The 23,907-nt window shown below is 37.5% G+C and overlaps 1 protein-coding gene across 1 annotated transcript in view; it reads right to left on the minus strand.

The window, feature by feature from the left end:
• Positions 1 to 203: 203 nt before the first annotated feature.
• Positions 204 to 23,907, minus strand: part of LOC139959934 (engulfment and cell motility protein 1-like) — a 36,074-nt gene continuing 12,370 nt past the window's right edge. Inside the window, exons 13-20 of the mRNA XM_071957880.1 lie at positions 23,444 to 23,552; positions 22,851 to 22,987; positions 22,372 to 22,550; positions 20,346 to 20,461; positions 15,877 to 15,981; positions 15,157 to 15,218; positions 11,462 to 11,533; positions 204 to 2,801 (exon numbers count right to left, since the gene is read on the minus strand). Of these exons, the coding sequence (XP_071813981.1) occupies positions 2,604 to 2,801; positions 11,462 to 11,533; positions 15,157 to 15,218; positions 15,877 to 15,981; positions 20,346 to 20,461; positions 22,372 to 22,550; positions 22,851 to 22,987; positions 23,444 to 23,552 (978 nt within the window). The 3' untranslated portion in view covers positions 204 to 2,603. The remainder of the gene's footprint in view (positions 2,802 to 11,461; positions 11,534 to 15,156; positions 15,219 to 15,876; positions 15,982 to 20,345; positions 20,462 to 22,371; positions 22,551 to 22,850; positions 22,988 to 23,443; positions 23,553 to 23,907) is intronic.

The following is a 23,907-nucleotide window of genomic DNA, read 5'->3' on the forward strand; positions in this document are numbered from 1 at the left end:
AAATAGAAATTATGGGGGGGGGGTGAGCCCACTGACTCCCCATCCAAAGAAGTATACGTGGTTTCACCCCTGGCTGTCAACGTTGTGGCAGGGGGGGGGGCGCCGAATTGTAACATAAGGCAAGAAAATGACTGTGTACGACTCTTTTCAATTCTAAAAGCCAAACCAGTTGATAAACAAAAACATACAAGAGAAACATCATAAACTGTAACCAATGTAAAAGAAATTTAATTTCTGAAAGAGTTTGTCAACTGGCAGATCCAGAGGTTTTACTACGAGTGGTTACTTCGCAGCCAAAAACTATATGTTTTTTTTTTATCATTTCAGGAGTATGTACTATAGGTATGAAAATTGAAGATATTGTTTATTTTTACTGTTAATATATTTTTACTATTGTCGTTATTAAAATTTCATTTTGCAGAAATAAATTTTTTGCAGGCATGGAAGTCGCAAAAAACAAGGGCGAGGTTTTAGGGGAGAATAAAATCCTAAATATATTTGAAGCCAAACTTTTTTACACCCAAAGTCTCAAAAAGGCTAATAAACAACATACTTGCCCTGGACCAGCTAGATCGCCCAACGTTTTTCTAACAACTATGTTCCCAAAATTCAGACATTTTTTTTTTTACTTTTCTGTAAATTGGAACCTTGTCTATGATAGGAAAAAGAACACAACACACACAAATTGCAACATTATGTCCCCATCGAGGTACACCATGTTTAAGAATTGTTCTTCCCTCACACCTGTTATGACAAGTTATGAATGACAGTTTTAATAGTAGAAAGGATATTCATGGCTCCCCCTCCCCCACCCCCACCCCCTCCCCACTCCCAATTGTGTTGAAAGGTCTGGTGACCTTTATTTATTAGACTTTCATTAAAGTGACATTGAAAAATTGTCTTGGCAATATTTTTTGACATGGTTAATAAGATACTTTGACCAAATTACTGATGGCAAGCCCAAGAAAATTAAGAAGAAAAAAAAAAGTGAGGATAAAATTACTAAAATTACTCGTTTGAATTTCATTCTGATATTAAATGTGGACAAAATTGAAGAGTCATTGTGCTCAAAGAAGTTGTCATAAAGAATTTATATCAAATTAATTACACGCTTATATTATGGCAGAAACATGCAAAGAGATTGCATTTATAACAAAGAGCCTGTTATTTACTTATTAAAAGTAGTGTATTAAAGGCAATTTCCTAATATCCTAATTTAAATTTCCTAAATTTGATAATTGTGGATGATTTCCTCATAATGAGACTACAAATGATACAAAATCAACTTGTAGACAAAAAGCAATGTGCATTGGAAAATCAAGGGAAGTAATTTTTTTCTTCAGATAAAAAAAAGTTGAAAGGTAAAACTGATAAAAATACACAACATCACACACATAGAAATATGATATCTTGAATCAAATAAGTTATGAAAAGATGATGACTATGGTATAATAATGATACACATGTTAACCACAAAATGTGGGTTATGGACGTTATAGCCATACAGTCCATAACTTCACTGTCCAAAACTTTAAACTGGCATTGTTGGCAAAAGATAGTCGAATGGAAAATGTCTTCTTTGACCATATTGCAAGAAAGAGCATATTTCTGAGCATATTTGTGACACCAGGATGCAAATGTATATTGCAGTACCCAGATACTGATAGCTCTGAAAAATTGTCACAGTGAAGCTGTGACACTTCAACCTGTCACACTTGTACCATAAGTGAACGAGAAATTTTGACTAGTAATAACACTGCCTGACTATAGGCTGACCAGTTTTATCAACTCGGAATCGCTGAACCGCTTGAACCGGAATCAGGGAACCGCTTGGTCGAGAGAAAGGAGCTAGTCTTGTTCTAAGGGCCAAATAATGCACAGTTTGTTCTATGTGCCAGTCCCGCCTCTGTGCCAGACTTTCCAGAATTCAACACATTGTGTAGCATTAAGCTAAACAGCCAAGGGATGATGTTCTATAGTTTGGACTAAAGTACTCTTTTGATATTGATCGCTGCTATGTAAAAATCTAAACGCAACTACGTATACAAGTTTTACTGTAATGTACTAACTGACGCATAGTAACTATAAAAAAAAAAAAAAAACATGTATGGTAATAATGATGAAGCAATATAAATAACACATATATATTAACTATTGGCAGTACTAATTATTAGGTATTAAATTATGCAAAAGAGAAAGAAATTTGTATTTGTTTCTGTAGTGTTTTGTCCGACATGTAGAATTATAAGACTGATCATACACTCCCATCTCCCAAATTTACTTTACTCTATAATTATTCCAAACTTTTATCTTCAATCAAAACTCAATCAATGTTTAAAATAAAAGACAATATAGTTGTTCCTTTGAATTATTACCGTCAACTACATTTGAGGTGAATTTTTCAAAAACCTGACCATGATTGAACTATCCTATTTGTTAAAGTAAAGCCCCCCTCCCCCCCCAAAGAAAAAACAAAACAAATTATTCTATAACAACAAACTATTTCCCTTATTATTACCTCTATGATCCATAACACCTACTGATACGGTATAAAAACAGAGACGACACCAGAGACAAAATAAGACATATGATGATGCAGATTGCTACGACTCGTAGTAGAAGTTATAGTCTGGTGGCGGTGGTGGGATATCTGGAGGTTCCGCTGGTATGGGGATGTTGGCAGTGTCCAGGAGTCTTATCTTCATCTCCATCCCGAGTAATGTGTCTAGGTCGGTGCTGGCCTGCTTGCTGACCGGATCCTTATTCAGAAGTATGTTGATGCCGTCAGTCCACATGTCAAACTATTTTTCAGAGCAATGAAACAAGGAGGTACGGTTAAACAAAAGATATATACGAGCAGCAAAGATGCAGCCACAGGGAATGGGAGATTTGGAAGCCCGGTGGGGTGCGGGGGGTGGGGCGCGGGGGGGGTAAAAATTATTGAAGTAAAAATGTTAGCGTCTCCATCAGACAACTTGAATTTCCTAGTAAGTTCCTGCAATTGATACCAACAGTCAAACTATATACAGTGAGAAATGAAATAAGGTGGCTTGGTTATTAACAATATAAATCAGAGGCTGTCATGCAACCAGGGAGAGTGGGTTGGGCATGGGGAGAGGGGGTGGTGGGAGGGGTGTGATGAAAACTGAAGAATATCCAGTAGAGAGGGGATGGGTCAGTAGGAATACAGCCCCTGGACCCAGTATACAGCCCCATGACCCAAAATACAATAGGGGATTATAGGAAAACGTGGGATGTATGAGGACCAAAAATAATGGTCCCTAGGGCCCAACCTGCCTCTCGGGGCCTCTGTTGCCAATGACAACTGACTTTACTGCAACAAATATATTTCTTGTTCCGACAACCTCAGGGATGAGCATTCTTTTTCTTTGAATGAGACGTTTTGCTATCCTTGAATATCGTTTAATCTTGACTAACATGTCAGCCTTTGCATCCAATTGGTGATTTTATCGCATACGTATAGGTAAACGGAGAATTGATTCTTATATTCTTCACTGGAAGAAAAAGAATTTGAACATTTCACAGACTGAAAAGTAACATGCAGTTCAAACTGCTGAAAGGATGTTCCCCTAATCTGCTGTCATTGCCAGATAAATTCATAAATATTTGTAAATATATATGACATTTCCATATCGTTGCAAAATACTAAATGCAAATGTTCGTAGGATATTTGCTCCATTTTGCTGGGGGACGAATATTTTTTTCCAGCACCGCTTCTAGGGAATGTTGCTACTGGGTTACACTACATTAGCTACATTATTTGTTTATTTTCTTTTGGTAAGAACTAAGAACAGGATATTCCCAAATGTATCTGATGTTAAGATTAAATTCATGATCTTTAATTCTATGTGACCATTTTCGTCTTGAAAGGAAAATAAAACAGATCATAAACTCAAACATCTATGGCTAACCAATAGAATCTCTCAGATGTTGGTAACAAAAAAGGGAAAAAGTAAAATTTAGAGAGTAATGTGACATGAACCTTAGCTTAGAGATCATTGACAATAACACCTGTTGACTGTTCAATTTAAAAGGAAAAACAGCTGGAAATTTTTTTTCTTTTTCTTGGCTAGTTTGGTCGAGACAACAATAGTTACGGTCAGTCTATTTGCTCCATGACGTAAATAAATCACTAGTCTACGACCCGGTCAGTTTTAAGAGTAAAATTATCATAAAAAAGAAGAAAAAAAGCATTTATGACATAAGAGCTATAAATTAAAGTCTAACAGAGTAGACGCTAATGGTCAATATTATTGAGGGCATTTATTCAGCTGGTTACAGCTCGAGGAGTTAAGACTCCCACATTGCAAATAAACTGGGAGACAAGTGTTTATCGATGGTTTCATTGATGACACATACCTGGAAGGGTCCATCACTTCTTGAAACAAATATGAGAAGGGATGGGGGCAGGGGAGAGTGAGGGAGGGAGCAGATATATTCCTAGCAAAATGATCCAATATTAGTATACAAGAATTGGGGCTTATTGTTGAGGAATATTGTCATAAGCTGGTAATGTACAGTAAGGGTATGCTAGGAACAACTTTATGGTGACCATGATACAATGGTATTGGGTGTTACAATACGAATTGTATGGAAAACGTTAATTGGTAGCAACTTGACGTGTCAACTTGATCTGCCAAATCCAACTTTGGGTTATTTACTGGTTAAATGCCAGTGGATTTCTCCATCTGCCAGTAGAAACAAAAGGTACTACTTGCATTTTATCTCTGCCAGTAGACAGACATATGTATGTTGATTAATTGTATTAATTCAATGAAAATGCCAACTGTGGAAGTTTGATTTTGGATAGCAACAGTAGATGTTTTAGGCACTGGCATTTTTCTTATCGAGTGGCCAAACAGTTTGAAATTCTTGCCCTGCAAATGTTAGCTACGTGCACCTTTATGGTTCCCATGGAGACTATGCTGAAAGTAATAAAACATACAAGAGACTCTAGGTTAGGCTTCAGCTCCTACCCTTACACAAACCCTAGAAACAGGGGTACCATATACTACTCAATCATAAGTTTGTTTGTCCAACTAAGTCAACCCCAGACTTGGAAGGCGAAATCCACCCGAGACCTTTTATTATAAAGCTAGGGAATTCCTCTGTAATTCAAATAATAAACAATTGACTGTCACAAAATGAGGCAGTTGTAAAAGAGTTTTCACATAAAATGAAAAAGAACTCACTCCATGAGGAAATGAAGGAAGCAATTTTAGTTACACAAAATAAATTAAGGCTTGATTTACAGTGTATTCCATATGATTAGATATTCATCAGTAGTCTGGCCATCAGGAAAACCATAATTCATCATAACGACCACTTGACTAATAACATATATTCATATGCAACTTTAATTTCAAACTACATATTTAGTCAAAGAAGTCATTGCCATCAAAGGGCAACCGTGTGGCACTAAACCATGAACCCATTATATAAGGGGTGAAATGACCAATGAGGGATGCTTGGTTGTCTCTTCTTCCTCCACAATCTGGAATTGAAGTTGAGTAGAAATTTGACCAAAACAGCTGCTTCAAACTGCTGAGAGTGTTTCGTTTTTACACATACTGTACTTTACATCTGTTAATACCCTTCAGTGATGTGTTCTGTCTTAGGGTGATTTTAGACAACATATTTTATTGATTTTATATACTCAAATGGAAAAGGCAAAAAAAAAAAAAAATTTGCAAAAAATGAGTGCTTAGTAATGTTTCCAATATGCTATTCTAGTTTTTAAGATATTGATCTTTACAATTACTATATCTCTGCAACGCTCCTTTAAGGCCTTTACTAATGACGACATCAGCTCCTCAATGTTTGGCATATATCTTTATGTTACATCAATTGTGTCATAAATTTCTAATTAACTTGTAACAAATTTTAACTAAATATGGACAACATAGCATCCTTGGATGGATTTCAATGCTTTTCCTCCAATAGTTAACTTAAACTATTAATGTAGTGTAAAACATGTCACTTGAGGCCAAAAAAGGGAAAGATTTATTCTTATTGAGTTGCTTTGTGTGGCAATTGAGCAACTGACCTAAATGGTCTCTGTGTTAGACTTAGTAGACCAGCCATTTAAACAGATGAGCCTCAGATATTTTAAGGGTCTTTTCCCCTACCACACCCCACCCCCCTACCACACCCCACCCCGTACCACACCCCACCCCCCTCACCCAAAAGAGTGGTATAAAAACAAAACCTGTACTGATATCTGTGTTTATTCAACGGCTTACAAAATATGAAAATTAATTTTGTGCCTAAAGTCATCACCATTTAAAGGGAAATGTGTTCAAAAACTTGATTTATACAAGGGTTACTGTAGGCTACAATTCTTTTCCATGCAGCCATGGGGTCATGAAAACATCTTACCCCCCATGAGGTTAAAATTGCAGGATTCAGACCAGCACAGGTGCAAGTAATTAGTAACACGATTAAAATACACTTTTAACTTTAAACTGTTGCATTGGTCATTTATAAAAGATTGCATCAGGTGTTCACATGAGGGTAAGAAGAAACCTTCCTTGTGGGTCAAAGTGTCGATTCTCTTTATGAAGCCTGCCTGACTTTCAGGTTTATTTTTTCCCTTTTTCTTTTCTTATATTCCCTATAATACAAAAATCAATAATCAAATGAGGTGTTTATTAAGTTTTAACCAAATGATTTTGTTAAATAGGAATAGAGCCACATTTTGCTGACAAATGCCTTATTGCAAACAGTAGAGCAGCCCATAGGGGCCCAAAAAGAAACCCATTTGCAGGTCTGCAAGGTTTCCATAACCCCACTGATGAGGAACTGTGGCATTCTATAGGTAAGGAAAAAACAAACTCAATGGTTTTATAGCAAACAGAACGGTTATAGCCAACACCATGGTTACAGCAAAAACCATGGTTACAGCAATCACCATGGTTACAGCAATCACCATGGTTACAGCAATCACCATGGTTACAGAAAACACCATGGTTACAACAGCCTTTTTCTGCTAATGTTCATAAATCTTTAATGCTACTGTATATATACATATTTCACAATAGAATTCCATCGTAATGGCGTCTTAAACAGCTTTAACACTCTTTGTATGTTGTTTAATGTAGGAAATAAAAAAAAAATTGTAAAAGAATCAATTGAATCAGAATACACTCATGTTTCCAATTCTAGTCTGTCCTTTCTTTCCATCAATCATTTCAATCTTGTTTCAAAGTAAGAAGTACCGCCAAGGTTTGATAACACTAGCTATGAAGAGTCAAAGCGAATACTAGTGAGCACTTTATTATTCAAAAGCGTCAGGTAACTCAATATTGCTTTAAGACTCTGTACTTACTGTACTAAATGCTTCCCTGAACCCTTTCCGCTTCAATCTACATAAAATCAATTAACAGGAAGTCATTTGTAAATCACCCATGTCTGGCTGCTCTAACTTAAAGATTGGCATTTTGGGAGGTCTATCGAAAAAGAAATAAAAAAAATGACAGATAGCTAGCTACTGGGTCCGTCAATAGCTGGATAAGTGATACTAAATGATTCAGCGACAAGTCTTATTCAGAATTTCAAAGCAATGTCCATTTCTGTAAAAGCTAAAAGCTTATCCCACGTATCAGACCATCTGTATTAATTGATATTTAATCCCCCCCCCCCCCTCCATGACCTTTGAAGTCAATGTCACACAACTGTCATTTTTGCTATCTGAAACATTACCCCTGGTCATGCCTGTAGCCAAACCTATGGGTGAAGTTGGGGACCACAACCCTTTTTTTTTCACAAAAAGAGAATTCACCAAATTTCTGCAGTCCAGGTGGCAAGAAGCCACCTGCCCAAAAGAGAGGACATTTTTCAACTATTGGACAAACCTGTTTTGTTTTATCTTTTACATGTAAAGGTTAAATAAAAATGTTAACATGTCATTTTGACCCACCCTCCCCTCCCCCCCCCCAATAAAAAACAACTTATAAACTTAAAAGTTAATAGTTTCAATCCTTCAATTGGAAGAGGGAGGAAAGCCTAAACTCATGCAGCTATGGGTGCGTGTAAAAGTGAAAAATTCTGTTGACCCAAGAGGCCACTAAAATCTCAACAGGGACGATGGCACAGCTTTGTTAGACTTCATGGGTTCCACCTCAACTGAACTTCAAAGTTAAAAATACGTGCATCCTGTCAAAGCTTCATAAATTACAAGTGTTCTTCTTGCACAGATATATAATGTTTTATCCTGTCAGTGAGAAATGTCAAAGTTTTGCAAAAGTCTTTCTGTAACATCATTCAGAACCAGCAAAAAGGCCCAGAAGAATACTTTGTGATTCCTGGAGGGTATAAGTTTTTTTAATTTGATTTTATTCAGTTACGATGTCACTGAGAGAGAACTGAGTTGAAAGTTAATCCAAGAATTGGGTCAGAACTAGGGTATTATGTGGTCTAGATCCTATGAACCTATGAATACACACCAGTGGACACCAACCAATAACATCACAGACAAGCATTATGCAATGTACTCGCGATAGAATTCCAATGTCAAATTGTTTCAAATATCAAGCACTAACGGTCACCAAACCAATATATGTCATTGGGAGAAGGGGGAGGGGTGGACGGTGGGGGGGTGGATGGTGTTGAATGTACAAAAGCACCACTATCATGTAACGTACTTATGGTACCTCCTTCGAGTACTTAATGCCTTAGATATGAATTCATAGACATTTCTGCAATTCAGAACAGCTTTCAAAATACAGTTAATACATATCTTTAAGTAGCACAGTATCAACAACAAATTTTTTTCTGAGAGGTCATTAAAAGGGTAATTCAGGTTAACCCAGGGACAACACGCATGCTTGTAGTTTTGACAGCGATGAACTTTGATAACTATGTTCTTCATGTGTTATGCTGCAGGATCCATACCATCTATTAACAGACAGTCCCTATATATTATAGTAGACCGTGGAAGCCTCCACTTGTTACCTCACAAGGCAGAAAGAATGTGTCAAACTAAACTTATGTAAAGGAATTTGCTCAAAAAATAATCCACTCGTCGTCCTCGATCGTTCCGAGAAAAAAAAAACCTTCAACGGCCTCAGGCATGAAATTTCTGGCATGTATCTCAATGTCAACTTGGGCATTGTTCACAGATGGCACATTGATGGTCCTTGGATTTTAATACAATTAAGATATGATGAGACGTTAGAGTTAAAACGCAAGGCTGATGTATTAGACCCTGGCGCAAGTTTGCGATTGGTGTGGGAGGGAGGTTGAGGTGGAGGTGGGGGAAGGGGGGTGCACCAGGAGTCAAACCAATGTTCTGCTGTGTTGACATTCATGTGTGAAGACCGTCTGCTGCGAGAATGAGATTGGAAAAGGAGGAGTGGGATGGGTTTTGGACACTTTGCAGATTGAGCACTTATAAATGTTGGCTGGCACCTCATGTGACACAGACTGGTACAAGACACACAAGGTTTACCACTATTCACCTCCCAATGTGATTGGGTCTTTTTGTTATTTTTTTTTTTATACACATCAGCCTCATATTACATCATATTACATATTAATGTCATTAAAATATAGATCTACTGTATAAACTCTACCAGAAAGCTGAATATTATTCAAATCCCCAGTTTTCAAAATTACAATCAAATCAGAGACTAATAATCAGCACAAGGAATAATCTAATTTGTTACAAACATTAAAAAAGAAAGAAAAAAGACGGAAGTCAAAAAGTATTAAAATATGCTTTCAATCCAAATATTCAAGCAACTATATCATGTGTCGTTATGGTAGGCCAATACCTGCCAAAGGTGCTCTTCATTTTCTGAAGACAGTTTTGTCTGTTTACAGCAATATAACTGATTGATGGTACGTCACAATAATACCCAACAAAATGACAAATTTATCCATCGTCTGCCACATAAATGTCTATATTGAGTATAATAGTGAGAAAACTCACAGGCTAAGTGGCAACCTGCATAAAACAAACCACATTTAACCCCAAAAGTAACCATTTACCCCCTATTATTATTGTAAACATCTTCATTTATTCATTTCAATGTGGACACTACTATCATCACATTGGTTTGTCAGCTACATTGTTATGGTTTTCATGTAAAAAAAATATAACAAAAATAGCAAAAACAGACAACAATACATATGCTCTAAACCAAAGTTTCTGGAGGTTCAATACACAGGGGGGGGGGGGGGGTGTCTGATGATCCCATGCTGACAGGTGCAGTAACTGGGACTTTGTTCAGGCAAGGTTATTATTATTCTGCTTTTGATATTTATCCTCACTTGAGCTTTCTGTCCTTATGAATTTGACAAGGTTAATATACTGGAAATCTTGAGGTTAAAGTGAGGGCATCTAGGACTTTGTGGTAGACAGCCTAGGTGTGGATAGGAGGGGGGGAGGGAGGTAGGGAGGGGGGATTTAGAGCAGCATTAGGATCTCATTCAGCCTCACACATTACTCTTATAGGCAAAATATATGATACCAACCAGTATCAAAGGCAACAATGTACCATAAGCTCCTTTATGGGAGTTGGTGCTTTAATCAGCATCACCACAAAATTACCATGAGCAGTACAAAAGTCAAAATAAGATCATTTTCTAGTAAATTAAGCGTCTTTTATTGCAACATTCTGAGCTATGGTTGGCCTCGGGAATTACTATAAGAAGTATACAGGGTGATGAATGTGACATGTGTCACACAGGATCCATCCATAGCTTTTTCAGAACAGCACTCTCAGGTTCAAGGCAGCTCAAAAACTTCCCTAAAGTCAACAAAATTGACCTGGATTGTGTTAACACAAGACATGTGATACATCATACGACAGATATATATGTACCCCCCCCCAATACGTGACTTAATTGTTTAACCTGCTGGAGAACTGAACTAGAATATATTCCCTTTAATTGTGTCACAACTAATTCTGAGGAAAGCGGGGGGAGAGGGGGGGGGAGTGGGTGGGAAGGGGGTAGAACATTTATCTGAGTTGTTTCAATGAAGATGTTTTTTAGACCTCACAATAAATGCCATGTCATCAGAATTTGAGAATCAATCAAGCCCTGAACGATAATGTAAACAGGTGTAAATTTGCAACAGCTGTTCATCTGTCAGTCTGGATGTAAGTCTGTGTGCATGCCTCTGATGTTTGACAAGATAGGCAGACGCATAAATGATAGAGCGGTTGATGTTTTGACATTTTGTGTCCGATCATTGCACAGATTCATACATGCAGTAAGACAGTCAAGTTTTACAGAGAGTCATAAAAAACTTCCAAAGGATTCAGCTGTGAGAACCTTGAGAAAAAGGGATTATTCCAATCAACTTTTATATCTCCTCAAGTCCGTAATCATGGATTTCAAACTCAAGACAAGCTATTATCCATTTTTCAAAAGATATTTCTTTGTGTAGCTGATCCAATCAGAATACTATTTTGTACAATGTTGTTGTACTCACCACTTCTTGCGAACTGGCCACAAATCCTAGACTTGGCTGGTTTCCACTCACAATTTGAAAAGCAAGCGAGCTCTGGAGGGAACAAGCAAAAGTTTGAAAGAGAATTGAAATATAAAGACACAACATTTCATTGCAAAGAACGTATTAACTGTAACTGAAATGGCACTCAGAACAAAATGGCCGAAATGCCCACAAATGCTCAGTATTTTTTTTTCAGTGGGTAACTTCACACTGAGTATACATGTCTGCATAAAACTGCTATCTGTGGAAGGGTGCTGAAGGAGACACAAACTCAACCATCATCTTTAGCTTAAACGACGGAGATGTTTGTGAAAGAATGAATCCCTCAAACAGCTTAGAAGAGTATTCTTCCGTTTGGGAGATATCCTACTTTATAATTTGTGTCTGAGAGCTGTCATTTTTATATTAAACTGTGATGTCATAGAGCCACTAGGCCGTGAACCTTTTACATGCTCTTTCCTTTTCTTATTTGCATAGTGGTATCAAAGTAAACTGATTAACTGTGTCAACACCGAAACTAATGCCATCATTAGTTCATATAGTATGTTTAACAGTGTCAACAAAGAAACTAATACTATCATTACTTCATATTTTTTCAAAGTACTATGATTAATAGTGTTGACACCAAAACTAATGCCATCATTAGTTCACATTTTTTTTAAAGTAGCACGTTTAACAGTGTTGACAACGAAACTAATACCATCATTAGTTCATATTTTTTCAGCGTAATATGATTAACAAAGTCAACACCAAAACTAATGCCAGCATTAGTTCATATTTTGATTAACAGTGTTGACACTGACACTAATGCAATCATTAGTTCATATTTTTTTCAAGTTGTATGATTAACAGTGTTGACACCAAAACTAATGCCATCATTAGTTCATATTACGAGCTTCAATAGTTTAATAGTTTAGTTAAAGTATGAATGTGTAGTGGTTATAAATACATTTTCAGGGGATAAGAAGCAATTGGACTACACAGTTAACAAATGGCCCAAAACTGACTACAAGTTTGATCATTTGACCTCTAATAACCTCAATGACCTTTGACCCCCACTCAACACCATCATAAGTTTGTGCTGTTCTTGTAAATAAAATCTAAAAGAAATTTGAACATTCGTTAGGAAAGGTATTAAGGTCTTGCATTTTACTGTAGAAATCCGCTGTTTTTAATAATTCAGTTTTAACATCAAAGGCAAACACGAACTGGGACGTATCAATCTGTTATTTCTTCTTGCTTTAAGAAACGATCCAGTGTCTTCAACGGATAGAGGTTTTTCACAAGTCCCTACATCTCCGTGGTAACCAGCACAAGCAGTGATCGTCTGCACACATGTAACTCTGCTTGATTAGAAAAGCATGCATTTTTGTGTATCTACATATGGTGAGTGCCGTTGTAACAGGATGTAGTCAAGAGACATATATGTTTCCATGATTACAGGAAAAGCATTTCCACAGAACAAAACTCAATCTGAACTTGTTATCAAAACTGGGTAGTTGATGTTTATTTGGTACTCTTAAATGAAAGTACCAGTGCCTCCAAAGACTTTGACTACTTCCACCTATCGTCACATTTTGCACCCTTAATGTAGTCCAGAGGAAACACTCTTCATGTCTTAACACATTATCCATGTGTCATGACGAAGGCTCCCTCCACACTTTAAAGGGAGAGACCATTCCGACTGCGGGGTGACTGACATTGTAATTGATCTGCTGTGGAATAAACTCACTCAGATATGGCATCCAAGAGATAGAGGGTATTCTCACACATTGTTGAGCAAAATACCAGAAGTTAATCTATGTTAGTGTGTTGATCTATAACGCTTGGATAAACTGCAACCTTCTTGAGATTCAACCCGATAAGAAAAGAGGGCCATGTCAAGACTTGTAGCCTGGCTGGGACATGAGAGGAGGGGAGGAAAATAAATACAACATTTCTCTATGGAAATGCATTAATCCTCTTCATCAGCACAAATAAGTTGCAAAAAATACATTTGAAATATTTGGTACTAATACAGTCCTTGATCAAAGGTTGAACCAAACAGTTTATATCATGAACTTCCTAATACCCCAAAAATTTAATATTTTATATAAAAAATATTTGCAATTTCCAAACTTGGCAGTTATCAAGATGATGTACACTAGCAGATCATTTGACTTTCCAAACCTGTTGTCTCTTAAATACAATCAACAAAAACAGGAAAGAAAAAAAAGAACAGATCTGAAAAGTACCTTAAACCTATGTGATGAACCCTAACTGGTGACCCGCTCTTGAGGTGACGTGTGAATAATTGGTGCAGAGAACCCTGCAAAAAGTTGTTGCACTTTAAAGGTGGCTTGTTCTTGATGTTTGCTTTTGATTTAAGAGGTTTTATAGCAGTGCAGTTTATAACACTCCAAATTTACTGCCAAGCTGTTTTCAAGAGTGTAAATGACTTAGACAATTACAGATATATCCCAGAGGTAGGGAGGGGGGAGGAGGGTTGGGTTGAAGCGAACTGACCAAATTTTGATTTACTCCAACCATAGTTGGTTGTTGGTCGGTTACTGATAAACACTGAGGGTCTTTAATATTAACGCTGGAACAGCTAATGAGGATACCTTCCTAACTTAAGACAGCAGCATCCACAGTAAAGAAGGACACAGGAATAGAAGTATTAATAATAGTAATAATAATATTCAGCAGTTATTTTTACGACACTTAAGCCACCACCAATGTGGGGGAAGCCCGCAAGGGCTTATGGATTACTACTCACACGTAGGGTGGCTTCCAATTTAACATTTTAACACAAAATTTGGAATCTCTTATATTTTAGAAAGTCATTTCAGATGGGAAAACCGTAGATTGCTCTTGGATGAAAAACCCCACCTAACTATGACCCGGCCTGGTATCAAACCCGGAACCTCCTGATTGCTAAGTCTCATTGCTTCAAATGCCACCGCCTCTATCCACTCGGCCACATCACCGGTTTACATACATCCCCGTGGGTAAAATTCTTTGTGCTACTTCATACACAGTTTTTTCTAGTCCTGACAATACCACCTGGACTAGTAGTAGCTTTGTTACAAAATTCAGTTTGTCTAGCTGTGGTTATGGTCTAACAGACACGATTGCTGAGATTTTTAGTGGAGGAAGAGAAAGAGAGAGAGAGATGGCACAAAGATATGTCCTACAAGGTCGCGTGACTTGCTGCTATGGCCGGTGCGACCTCTGGAGGCAAAGTGAAGACAAAAATAGCTACCCGTCTGCTGAATCTGGTCACCGGCTGTAGGCCAACATGGAAATTCAAATGACAACCACCTCCTTAACAAAGAAAGCTTGAGATTGCCATATCCAGTCCACTGGAGGTGCCAAATATAAAACAATCGGCACGCCCAAAGCCCAAACCATGGTTGAGCTTGGGTGAATGTGGACTCTCCTTTGAGGAGCTTATGCCATTGCTACACCAGGGCCCTGTTGCTCCTTGCTACGCCACTAATCTTACAACTACAAAATAACCCCTTCATAACTATCGAACAAGCAGGAAGCTAATGGTAACCCTTTCTCATGCAGATTTCTGCAGCAACAAGAAATATAGCATTTGGTTTCTTGATCATTTGAACAAAAAAAAAACTTAAAAATTCCAAACAATTCATTTTCTTGAGATTGTTTTAATCTACCATTGTTCTTACCTTGCTTTTGACATGTGTGCATTCCTTCCCGGTTCGCATGTCATCAATGTCGGACACGGAAACTGAAAGAGGAAAGACAAAAGCCAATCCAGATCGGAAAAACAAACATAATACAAGAACTGTAAACAAATAGCCCAAATTGTCAAGCCAAGCTGTCAAATGATTTCACAAAAAATTAAAATATATATATATATATATATCCCAAAAAAATAATGTACCATTCAAAAGGAGACATTAACTTGTGTGTGTTGCATAGAATAGACTTGATGGTCCATGATGGATACAGACATTTGAAACATTTTTTTTTTTTAAATCCAGAAGGATATGTTAAGTGGTCTTCTAAAAAATTCTTATCACAGCTAAATTCATTCCACAACCTTCCCATGTTGATGAAATTCAATGGGCAGAAAACAAGACAAAAATGTCAAAAATTTAAGAAAATGGTTGGTTAAGAAGACAAAGATACATTCACACTTTTTCAAATGTCGATTCTCAAATAGTCTAACTTGTCTTACAGTGCGAATGTAACTATGTGATTACAAACCTCGCAGAATGCCCTCTGACTTAAAATAGTTTTTTCATCTTTTGTCATTTTTATGGAAGGTAAAATACTTGATCCAACTTCTTTCATGTTTTATAAATGTTGGTTTTCGAGTGAAATCCCTGCGACTTTTCCTAGCAACGAAACCCTCCTGTAATCTGGGAATCCAAAATGCTTACTTTTATCAGTCAGACTCTCAATGGTTGGCGTCGAGGATGTATCTTGGATGTCCCCGTAGTGGAGTGTTTTGTAATTTGGCGAAAGTCTACAGTACCAGAATCGATCTGGAGCAAAAATGAAGGAAAAAGATTTAAAATTATTTTATCAACCTGGCCTGTTCCCCTATCACCTTGACATATTATGAAAGATGAACAAGAGGGCAGTTTATGGAGTCGCACATCTCTCATCTCCTCCGTGATGGAAGTGATTGTTGGGTTACTTCTGAATGCATGTGATTGCCAGCTTTGTTAATAGGCTAGAATCCAGTTTTTTTTAACAGTAAGTTTAGTTTAAAGCTTAGTAGAAAACGATATTACCAGACCGTCACTGTTGCCTCCTGCAAGACATCAAATTTGTGCCAATTTTAACCTCTGACTTACATTTTTTACAAATCTGTCCTATTTTAACATTCATCTCATCGTTCTCTACATATCATGTGGTATGACTTTTTCCGACTTGTTGACATGCAGAAAATGGTTATAATAAAAACCAAATTGTAGGTTTCTTGACCTTGGACCTCTGACGTCACCAATCACGCAGGCAGGAGTTTACATGGTCAGCCACCTACCCACCAAATCTGAACTTGATTGGACATAGTCTGTGAGGAGTTTGGGACACACTTTTTCGCACAATTTAGGCCATTTTGACCTCAATTGCCCCGACCTGGAAACACATAAATTTGTCCTATCTTAAAATGTCTTATTACTCTCTACATATCATGTGGTTTAATGGCTTTTTCCTATATATTGACAAGCAGAAATTTGCTAAACACCAAGTTTTAGGTTTCTTGAACTTTGACGTCATCATTCATGCAGGCACAAGTTTACATGGTCAGGCACCTACCCACCAAGTTTGAACTTGGCAGGACTTAAACACTCACTCACACACTCACTTCCTCATATTTCTGATGTGCAGTAAAATATATCATCACCCAAATTACATTACATGTAGGGAGATGAGATAAAAAGTATAAAATATGACAATGAACATTGTAAAGGTCTATATTGCTATTAAAGGCACACTACACAAATGACAAACATTCTCGAAAAAAGAATAGTCCAAAGTACTTTTTTAAGTACTTGAGAGACTGCAAGCCAAACTATCTGTGAACGCGACCCCAACCTGCCCTCCTCCTGCCTCCTCCCCCCATTTGATCACAGAGAGCATGGTTAATGTGAAGTCCACCAGAATTTGTGCACAATGGAATCAGATTGTATCCCTGACATCACACATATTTGCCACTATCAATATGCAAGTTGATGGAAATTATTTCAAAATAATATTTTCTCAAACTAGATTTTGTAACCAGTAAATGCCAGATGGACAAGTCAAGTAATGAAGAAAATTTTCACTTGTTAAAAAAATGTAAAAAAAAAATTGGATAATTCGTACAGTAGACAATTTCTTTTTTCTCTTTTCCTTTTTTTGTCCAAAATTTGTTGCAAAACTTAACCAAACATCATTTTGTGGAATTTTTTCAAGCACCAATTCGTGGAATGCATTGTGGAAAATAAAATATGGTAACCATGATACGCACAACACAACCCAGAAGGATGACATTTGTCTACTGCATCCTCACTCGAAGGGTTTCTCCCCAGCAGTGTTTCCGCTAAGCCGCTATGACGCGATTTTGACGCAATGGTTTGCCGATTTGACGCACTGGCGTTCAGAGAGAGAGATAAAAAAGAGGGTTTCATTTTCTCCTGAATTTTATCCAGTGTGAATAGAAAAAAAGAACGTTTCAAAAGGCATGGTGTTCAGAACAACTTGAAGTGAAGAAATTATTACTTTAAATTGTTTCCAATTTATCGTCAGAAATGTTAAATTAGCGATCGTTAACTTTACCGTAGCTATGTTTTTCTATACAGTCACGCAGATTTAGCTCGATGGTTGTAAAGCTAAATTATATAACGTAACGTGCACTGATGTATTGCCTACACTACGATGGTTCGCACTACCAGCATACTAAATATAATATCTGTATAGGCTTGCTTACATTGCAACAGGGTCAGAAATAAGCGGGACGACGGGCGAGTCGCCCTAGCAAGTGCTAAAAAAGCCCTCCGAAAGCACAATTGCGAGGGCGAAAAAGAAAAGAGAAATATAAGAAAATCGCCCTCGTAATATCAGGTGTCTGTGTAAATTTAATTGTGACATGCTTTTGCTTTAGCTAGGGTTTGCAGTAGCAGCGCGAATCGCACAAACAGTTCTCACAATCCCGCATCAAATTTGAAGCAGTGCGGGAGGGTCGCGCACAATCAACGGGAACTTCTCGCACAGTCACTGGCAAATTACGGCTTCCACTAAGCAATTTCAGTACCAGCGACAATAACCTAAAATCCCCACAAATCTCCGATCACATGGTAGCCTAACTTCTCACAAAGTCAACATGGAACTCTAACCTAGCCATATCTTTATTCGCTCAAATTGTGTCGCAAATAAAAAATAAAAAATATCCAAAAAAAAACTGCAATCTTCGACAACATGTTAGCCTAACAACCACACTAAGTCAATGGGAAATGTAGCCTAAACATCGGTTTGCAAAAAAAAAAATAATAACAATACTTTGCGAAGTTTGCGTAGCTTTGTTTACATACTTTCCTTGCTGCTGTTGTCGCACGCATGGTAGCCGAACAACACAGGTAGTCAACGGGAAAATCTAGCTTAAGCATATCTTTATTCGCTGAAATTGTGACGCAGTTAGCTAGAACTAAAATATCCATGAAATACTGCAACCTTCGACCACATGTTAGCCTAACAACCACACTAAGTCAATGGGAAATGTAGCCTAACCATCGGTTTGCCAAAAAAAAAATAATATTCCGTAGTTTTGCTAACAACTTTCAATTTGCTGGAAATTGGCAGTTGTTTGGAAGGTATGTGCTATGTCTTAAAGAGGGAATGTTGTATTTTACATAGGGAGGTTAGTAATTTTCAACTGAAATGATATAAATACTCCTAATTAAGTATAGTCTACTTATGCAATACAGTGAGAGAATCGTCCAATCAGTGTTTCTTGTTGTAGTTTACAGCAGCTTGCTTCGCTTTCTACAGGGTTTCTTTAGTAGGCTTCCATTTGAAACAGGGAACAGTGGACTCTGGGTACTGACTTCATGGCTAGTATGCTAGATAGAGTCCCATCAAGCTTGAGACATGACCGACTGTCTGTCTTGTTCTTGCGAACTACACTGAATAGCCTTTACTGTTCAGCGTTAGTGTGGGGAATTACTAAGCATAGGACTCATTGTTGGCTATTTTCAGAAATGTCGCAAGTGATGAAACATTAAAAAACTGGGAGAATAGAATATGAAACCGGGAGGCCGGGAGATTTGGGTAAAAGCCGGGAGTCTCCCAGTAAAACCGGCAGAGTTGACGGGTCTGATTAATGGGGGCGTTTTTAACTTTTCATTTTCCAAAATAGCCCCCCAAAGCCAAATCTTAATTCCTTACCATGCATTGCAAAGTGGACCTATTTGAGCCAAATTTAGCTTGTAAAAATAAAGCGTAATGTGCAACGAACTAATTTATTATTATTTAGCAATCATCGTTTAAATAAAGCTCATGGTTCCATGCCTCAATTTAAAAAGCAGACATTGGACTGGACGAGTTTGAGATTCTAGACAGGAAAACCTATTGAAATGAACCTAGCAAGAATATGGCTAAATTAGGTGACCTATTCTTCTTTCATTTAGGCTGTCATTTTTATGGCGTGCCGTTTCAATCAACACTCTACCCGCTGAAAAAGACTAGGATCCGATCTTGTCAGTCTTTTAACATCTAGTTAAGAACCTGTTTACGCAGATAATATTTTAGTTGAGAAACATTCCACAGTCAAATAAGCCTATCGTTGATTAACAGACTTTATAGAGCTGCAGCACTTTGTTGCCTGTTGTTACTGGCTTACTCTGTACATGTACCTTGCTAATTTTAAATTTACATATTATGTAGTATTGAATTACGTACTATTTAACTCGTTTGTTTGTTGGGTTTAAAAGTGATATTGAATGAGGTGTCTCAAGTTACCAAGAGGCCAGGGAACCAGAATGAACACTCGGGAAGGGCCGTTTCCGGCCATCTGGGGGGTTTGTAAAACCAAAAATTTTCTTGTACACTCCGCGCCAACCGATGGTGGCGCTCCGCTCAGATAGTCGTGCCTACAACTTTGAAAATCCTGACTACGCCCCTGGTACTAATACTGTCGACAAAATGTAACATCGTGAAGAGTCACGAAACATTGGAGGATTGTGTTTTTGGTTCAATAAAATAATTTGCCCATTTTACTCCTCCACTTAGACCCCTCCCCCAGGACGGTGGTGAGTCAAATATTCAGATATTAGCCATTTTGACTCAATGGGAAATTTCTTAGAGGAAACACTGCTCCCCAGACTATACTGTACCCAGTTTGTTTATACACAAAGAACAGACTCACCGGATAGTTTACCAGCTTGTCGTAGACGATTGAATCTTGTTCCAGCCACTAGGTAATTCAGCCTCTGTTGCTTAATTAATTCCTGAATTTCTGGCTTGATCTGCTCTCGTAGTTCACTGTTCAGAGAGCGAGTTGAAGACATGTTCAAACCTGTTAACATCGAACAAGACACCGAACCACCCATCCCAAGGATTCAACACCCAATAAGGTTGGAAATCTAGAATCACAGAGTTCCACAACCGTTTTTCAGACTGAGCCCCCTGCATGCCACCGAGTTCATACAAAGGTTACTACCTTAAAAGAGCAAGGATGCTGTATTTTGAAACACAAGGAACACATTCCATCATGAAAACATGTCTTGAAGCTCTAGGCTCTCAAATTTGATGATTACCATTTCGCTTCACCATAATGGCGGCATTTTGATTCTTTCCAAAGTAAAAACTGATGACAATTTAAAAGGTATAGTTTTGCATTTGAAATGGCTTCTCCACAGGACTCAAGATGAGGCACACTGTGGCATTACTGTCTTATAATGTCTGCTCAAGATACTGGCAAGGAACAACAATAGAGTTCTTGCCTTACAATACTTATACATCTGTCATTAACTTTTCCGATAGGAAACTCCATATTGAGTTCAAGATGATGAATTGAAAAAGAAATGAAATATTGATGGAGACAACCTCATTCAAAGGATTCTGTATTCTGCTGTTGCTGTCATAACAGTCCTGTCACAACGTGACAGGCTGCAAAATATCTTTCACCGACATATCTGAATTAACAACTGATTCTCAGAGAGGGAGAATAAATCTATTGCTCAGTTATTATATTTTATTCTTCTCATATCAACAGAAACTTCACCTGATTCCATTCTTATCATTTGACTTGACTCAACCTTCTAACTATTATATAATCTTCCTGAGCTCATTCCCCGACTGAGCTAAGCAGCAGACTTTTTACAGAACAATGAAGACTGTATCAGTCAGAAAGTACCAGTCCAAGACTACAAGTATTTATACTCCACCACTCCACCACCCCACTTGGTATGAATACAAGAATCTAAGTTCACATATGAATAGTACCTAACCCTACACTAGTACACCACCAGACTTCCAAAATGCCCAGAGTATGAGTACAAATCCAGTAGGATGAGTACAAATCCAGTAGGATGAGTACAAATCCAGTAGTATGAGTACAAATCCAGTAGTATGAGTACAAATCCAGTAGGATGAGTACAAATCCAGTAGAATGAGTACAAATCCAGTCGGATGAGTACAAATCCAGTAGGATGAGTACAAATCCAGTAGGATGAGTACAAATCCAGTAGGATGAGTACAAATCCAGTAGGATGAGTACAAATCCAGTAGGATGAGTACAAATCCAGTAGGATGAGTTCAAATCCAGTAGGATGAGTACAAATCCAGTAGGATGAGAACAAATCCAGTAGGATGAGTACAAATCCAGAAGGATGAGTTCAAATCCAGTAGGATGAGTGCAAATCCAGTAGGATGAGTACAAATCCAGTGTATGAGTACAAATCCAGTAGGATGAGTACAAATCCAGAAGGAGGAGTTCAAATCCAGTAGGATGAGTACAAATCCAGTAGGATGAGTACAAATCCAGTAGGATGAGTACAAATCCAGTAGGATGAGTAAAATGCAGTAGGATGAGTACAAATCCAGTAGGATGAGTACAAATCCAGAAGGATAAGTAAAAATCCAGTAGGATGAGTACAAATCCAATAAGATGAGTACAAATCCAGTAGGATGAGTACAAATCCAAAAGGATGAGTACAAATCCAGTAGGATGAGTACAAATCCAGTAAGATGAGTACAAATCCAGTAGGCTGAGTACAAATCCAGTAGGATGAGTACAAATCCAGTAGGATGAGTACAAATCCAGTAGGATGAGTACAGACCCAGTAGGATGAGTGACATTCTCATTATGTATTATGCAGCTGCTGCTTTTACATTGAAAGAAAAGGGGTGTAGGGGCAAAACTGTGAAATATATTTGTTATTGTTGCTTACAGAACTGGTCTAGCCTGGGAGTTGCCTTCTTCTTTGTTCCACCTGGCCTGCTGTCTGAGTTTTACGATGTGAGTGTACGTGTAACGAGTCTGCAGAGCGTTCCAGAACTGATCCATCGTGGTTGGCTTCGGATCTGATCCTAGACTCAGGTCAATTTGTTCTTTGACCACACTCATGACCTTAAAAAGAAAGATGGAAAATAATGGATTAAAATAGATCAATAACATTAAACAGTAATTGTACAAAACATACAAACGTACAAACTAGAAACCGTTGGGGATTTGCTACTGCCAAGATATGATGACATGAGAAATGATGTGAGGTCCAAGGGCATGGTTCATGTCAAAAGGTTCTAACAAACCTTGATCATGACCATTATGAAATAAATCTGTGAGGCACAAGATGTAATATTTTTACCAACACATTTGATAATAAAGGTCCTCTTTCTTAAAAAGTTTAATATCAGATCATTTCAATACCTTTTTGAAATCTTCCAATGTGGCCCTCATTTCTTTCCAGGTCTTGTTAAAGAGCTTGATGCACCAGCAGAAGAATTCTTCAAACGCTTTATCCGTCGAGAAGAACATGGGATGGTACTCCTGTTTAGTTTCCATTGCTAAAAACAAAAGTCAAAGTGAATCTAAATTTATATTATTGGAACTTTGTCGGTGGTTTTTTGATTTGAGCTAACCGTTAGAAAGCCAACCAACAGAAGCTCAGCTGAAACCCTGTCCATGTGATGAATATGGATGAGCACCTTCTTCTACCAAGCATTCTCTTTTTGATGAGTTTACAGAGAGTTAATGAATTGTTAAACTAGATATTTCTGCACCTCAAAACCAGTCAACTGCCTGCTTCACTTTTAATAGTACTCTAAGGAAAGAACTGAGAGTATGCTAAAAAAAAAATCTGTGTTATTCAATTTATTTATTTATTTATTTATTTGTTTGGCGATAACAATCAAACAAGGTCCTTGAGTTGTGACTTCATGTTAATTTATTTTCCTTTCAAAATTGCAACGTTATACCACTTTTTACGGAAAATCGAATAAATGTTTCTTGAAGCTACTTACGCAGTTCACCTACAGAGAGTATTTCACAGAGGGTCTTGGTCAGAGCAATGCTGGACTTGGCAAATGGACACTGATGCTCTGTACCTCTGCTTAGGTTTTCATGTACTACCTTCACGAGAAAGAAGAAAGATGTGAAAAGATTAGACTAAAACAAGGCGGAACACTTTGAGTATCAGCATATATTCATATGAACGTAGACATGTGTTTGGAAATGTAAACTAAATTTATGATAATGTTTAACAATTTTGATTTAACCAGGTTAACAACAAAAAACCAAAACACAAATGTAATTTGACAAAAGTCTTACAAGACTTTCTAACCATGAAAATCACAATGACAGAATAGTCAGTAACAATTACTTTACAAATAGTAACAAATATAGTTTCTAAACTTTGTAGGTCTGTCTGTGAGTGCTATTTAAATTCAACAATTGCTTGGTTCACGATGCACCCTTTGCTTATCCA

This window comes from Apostichopus japonicus, chromosome 3, assembly GCF_037975245.1.
Source record: "Apostichopus japonicus isolate 1M-3 chromosome 3, ASM3797524v1, whole genome shotgun sequence".
Lineage (NCBI taxonomy): Eukaryota > Metazoa > Echinodermata > Holothuroidea > Aspidochirotida > Stichopodidae > Apostichopus > Apostichopus japonicus.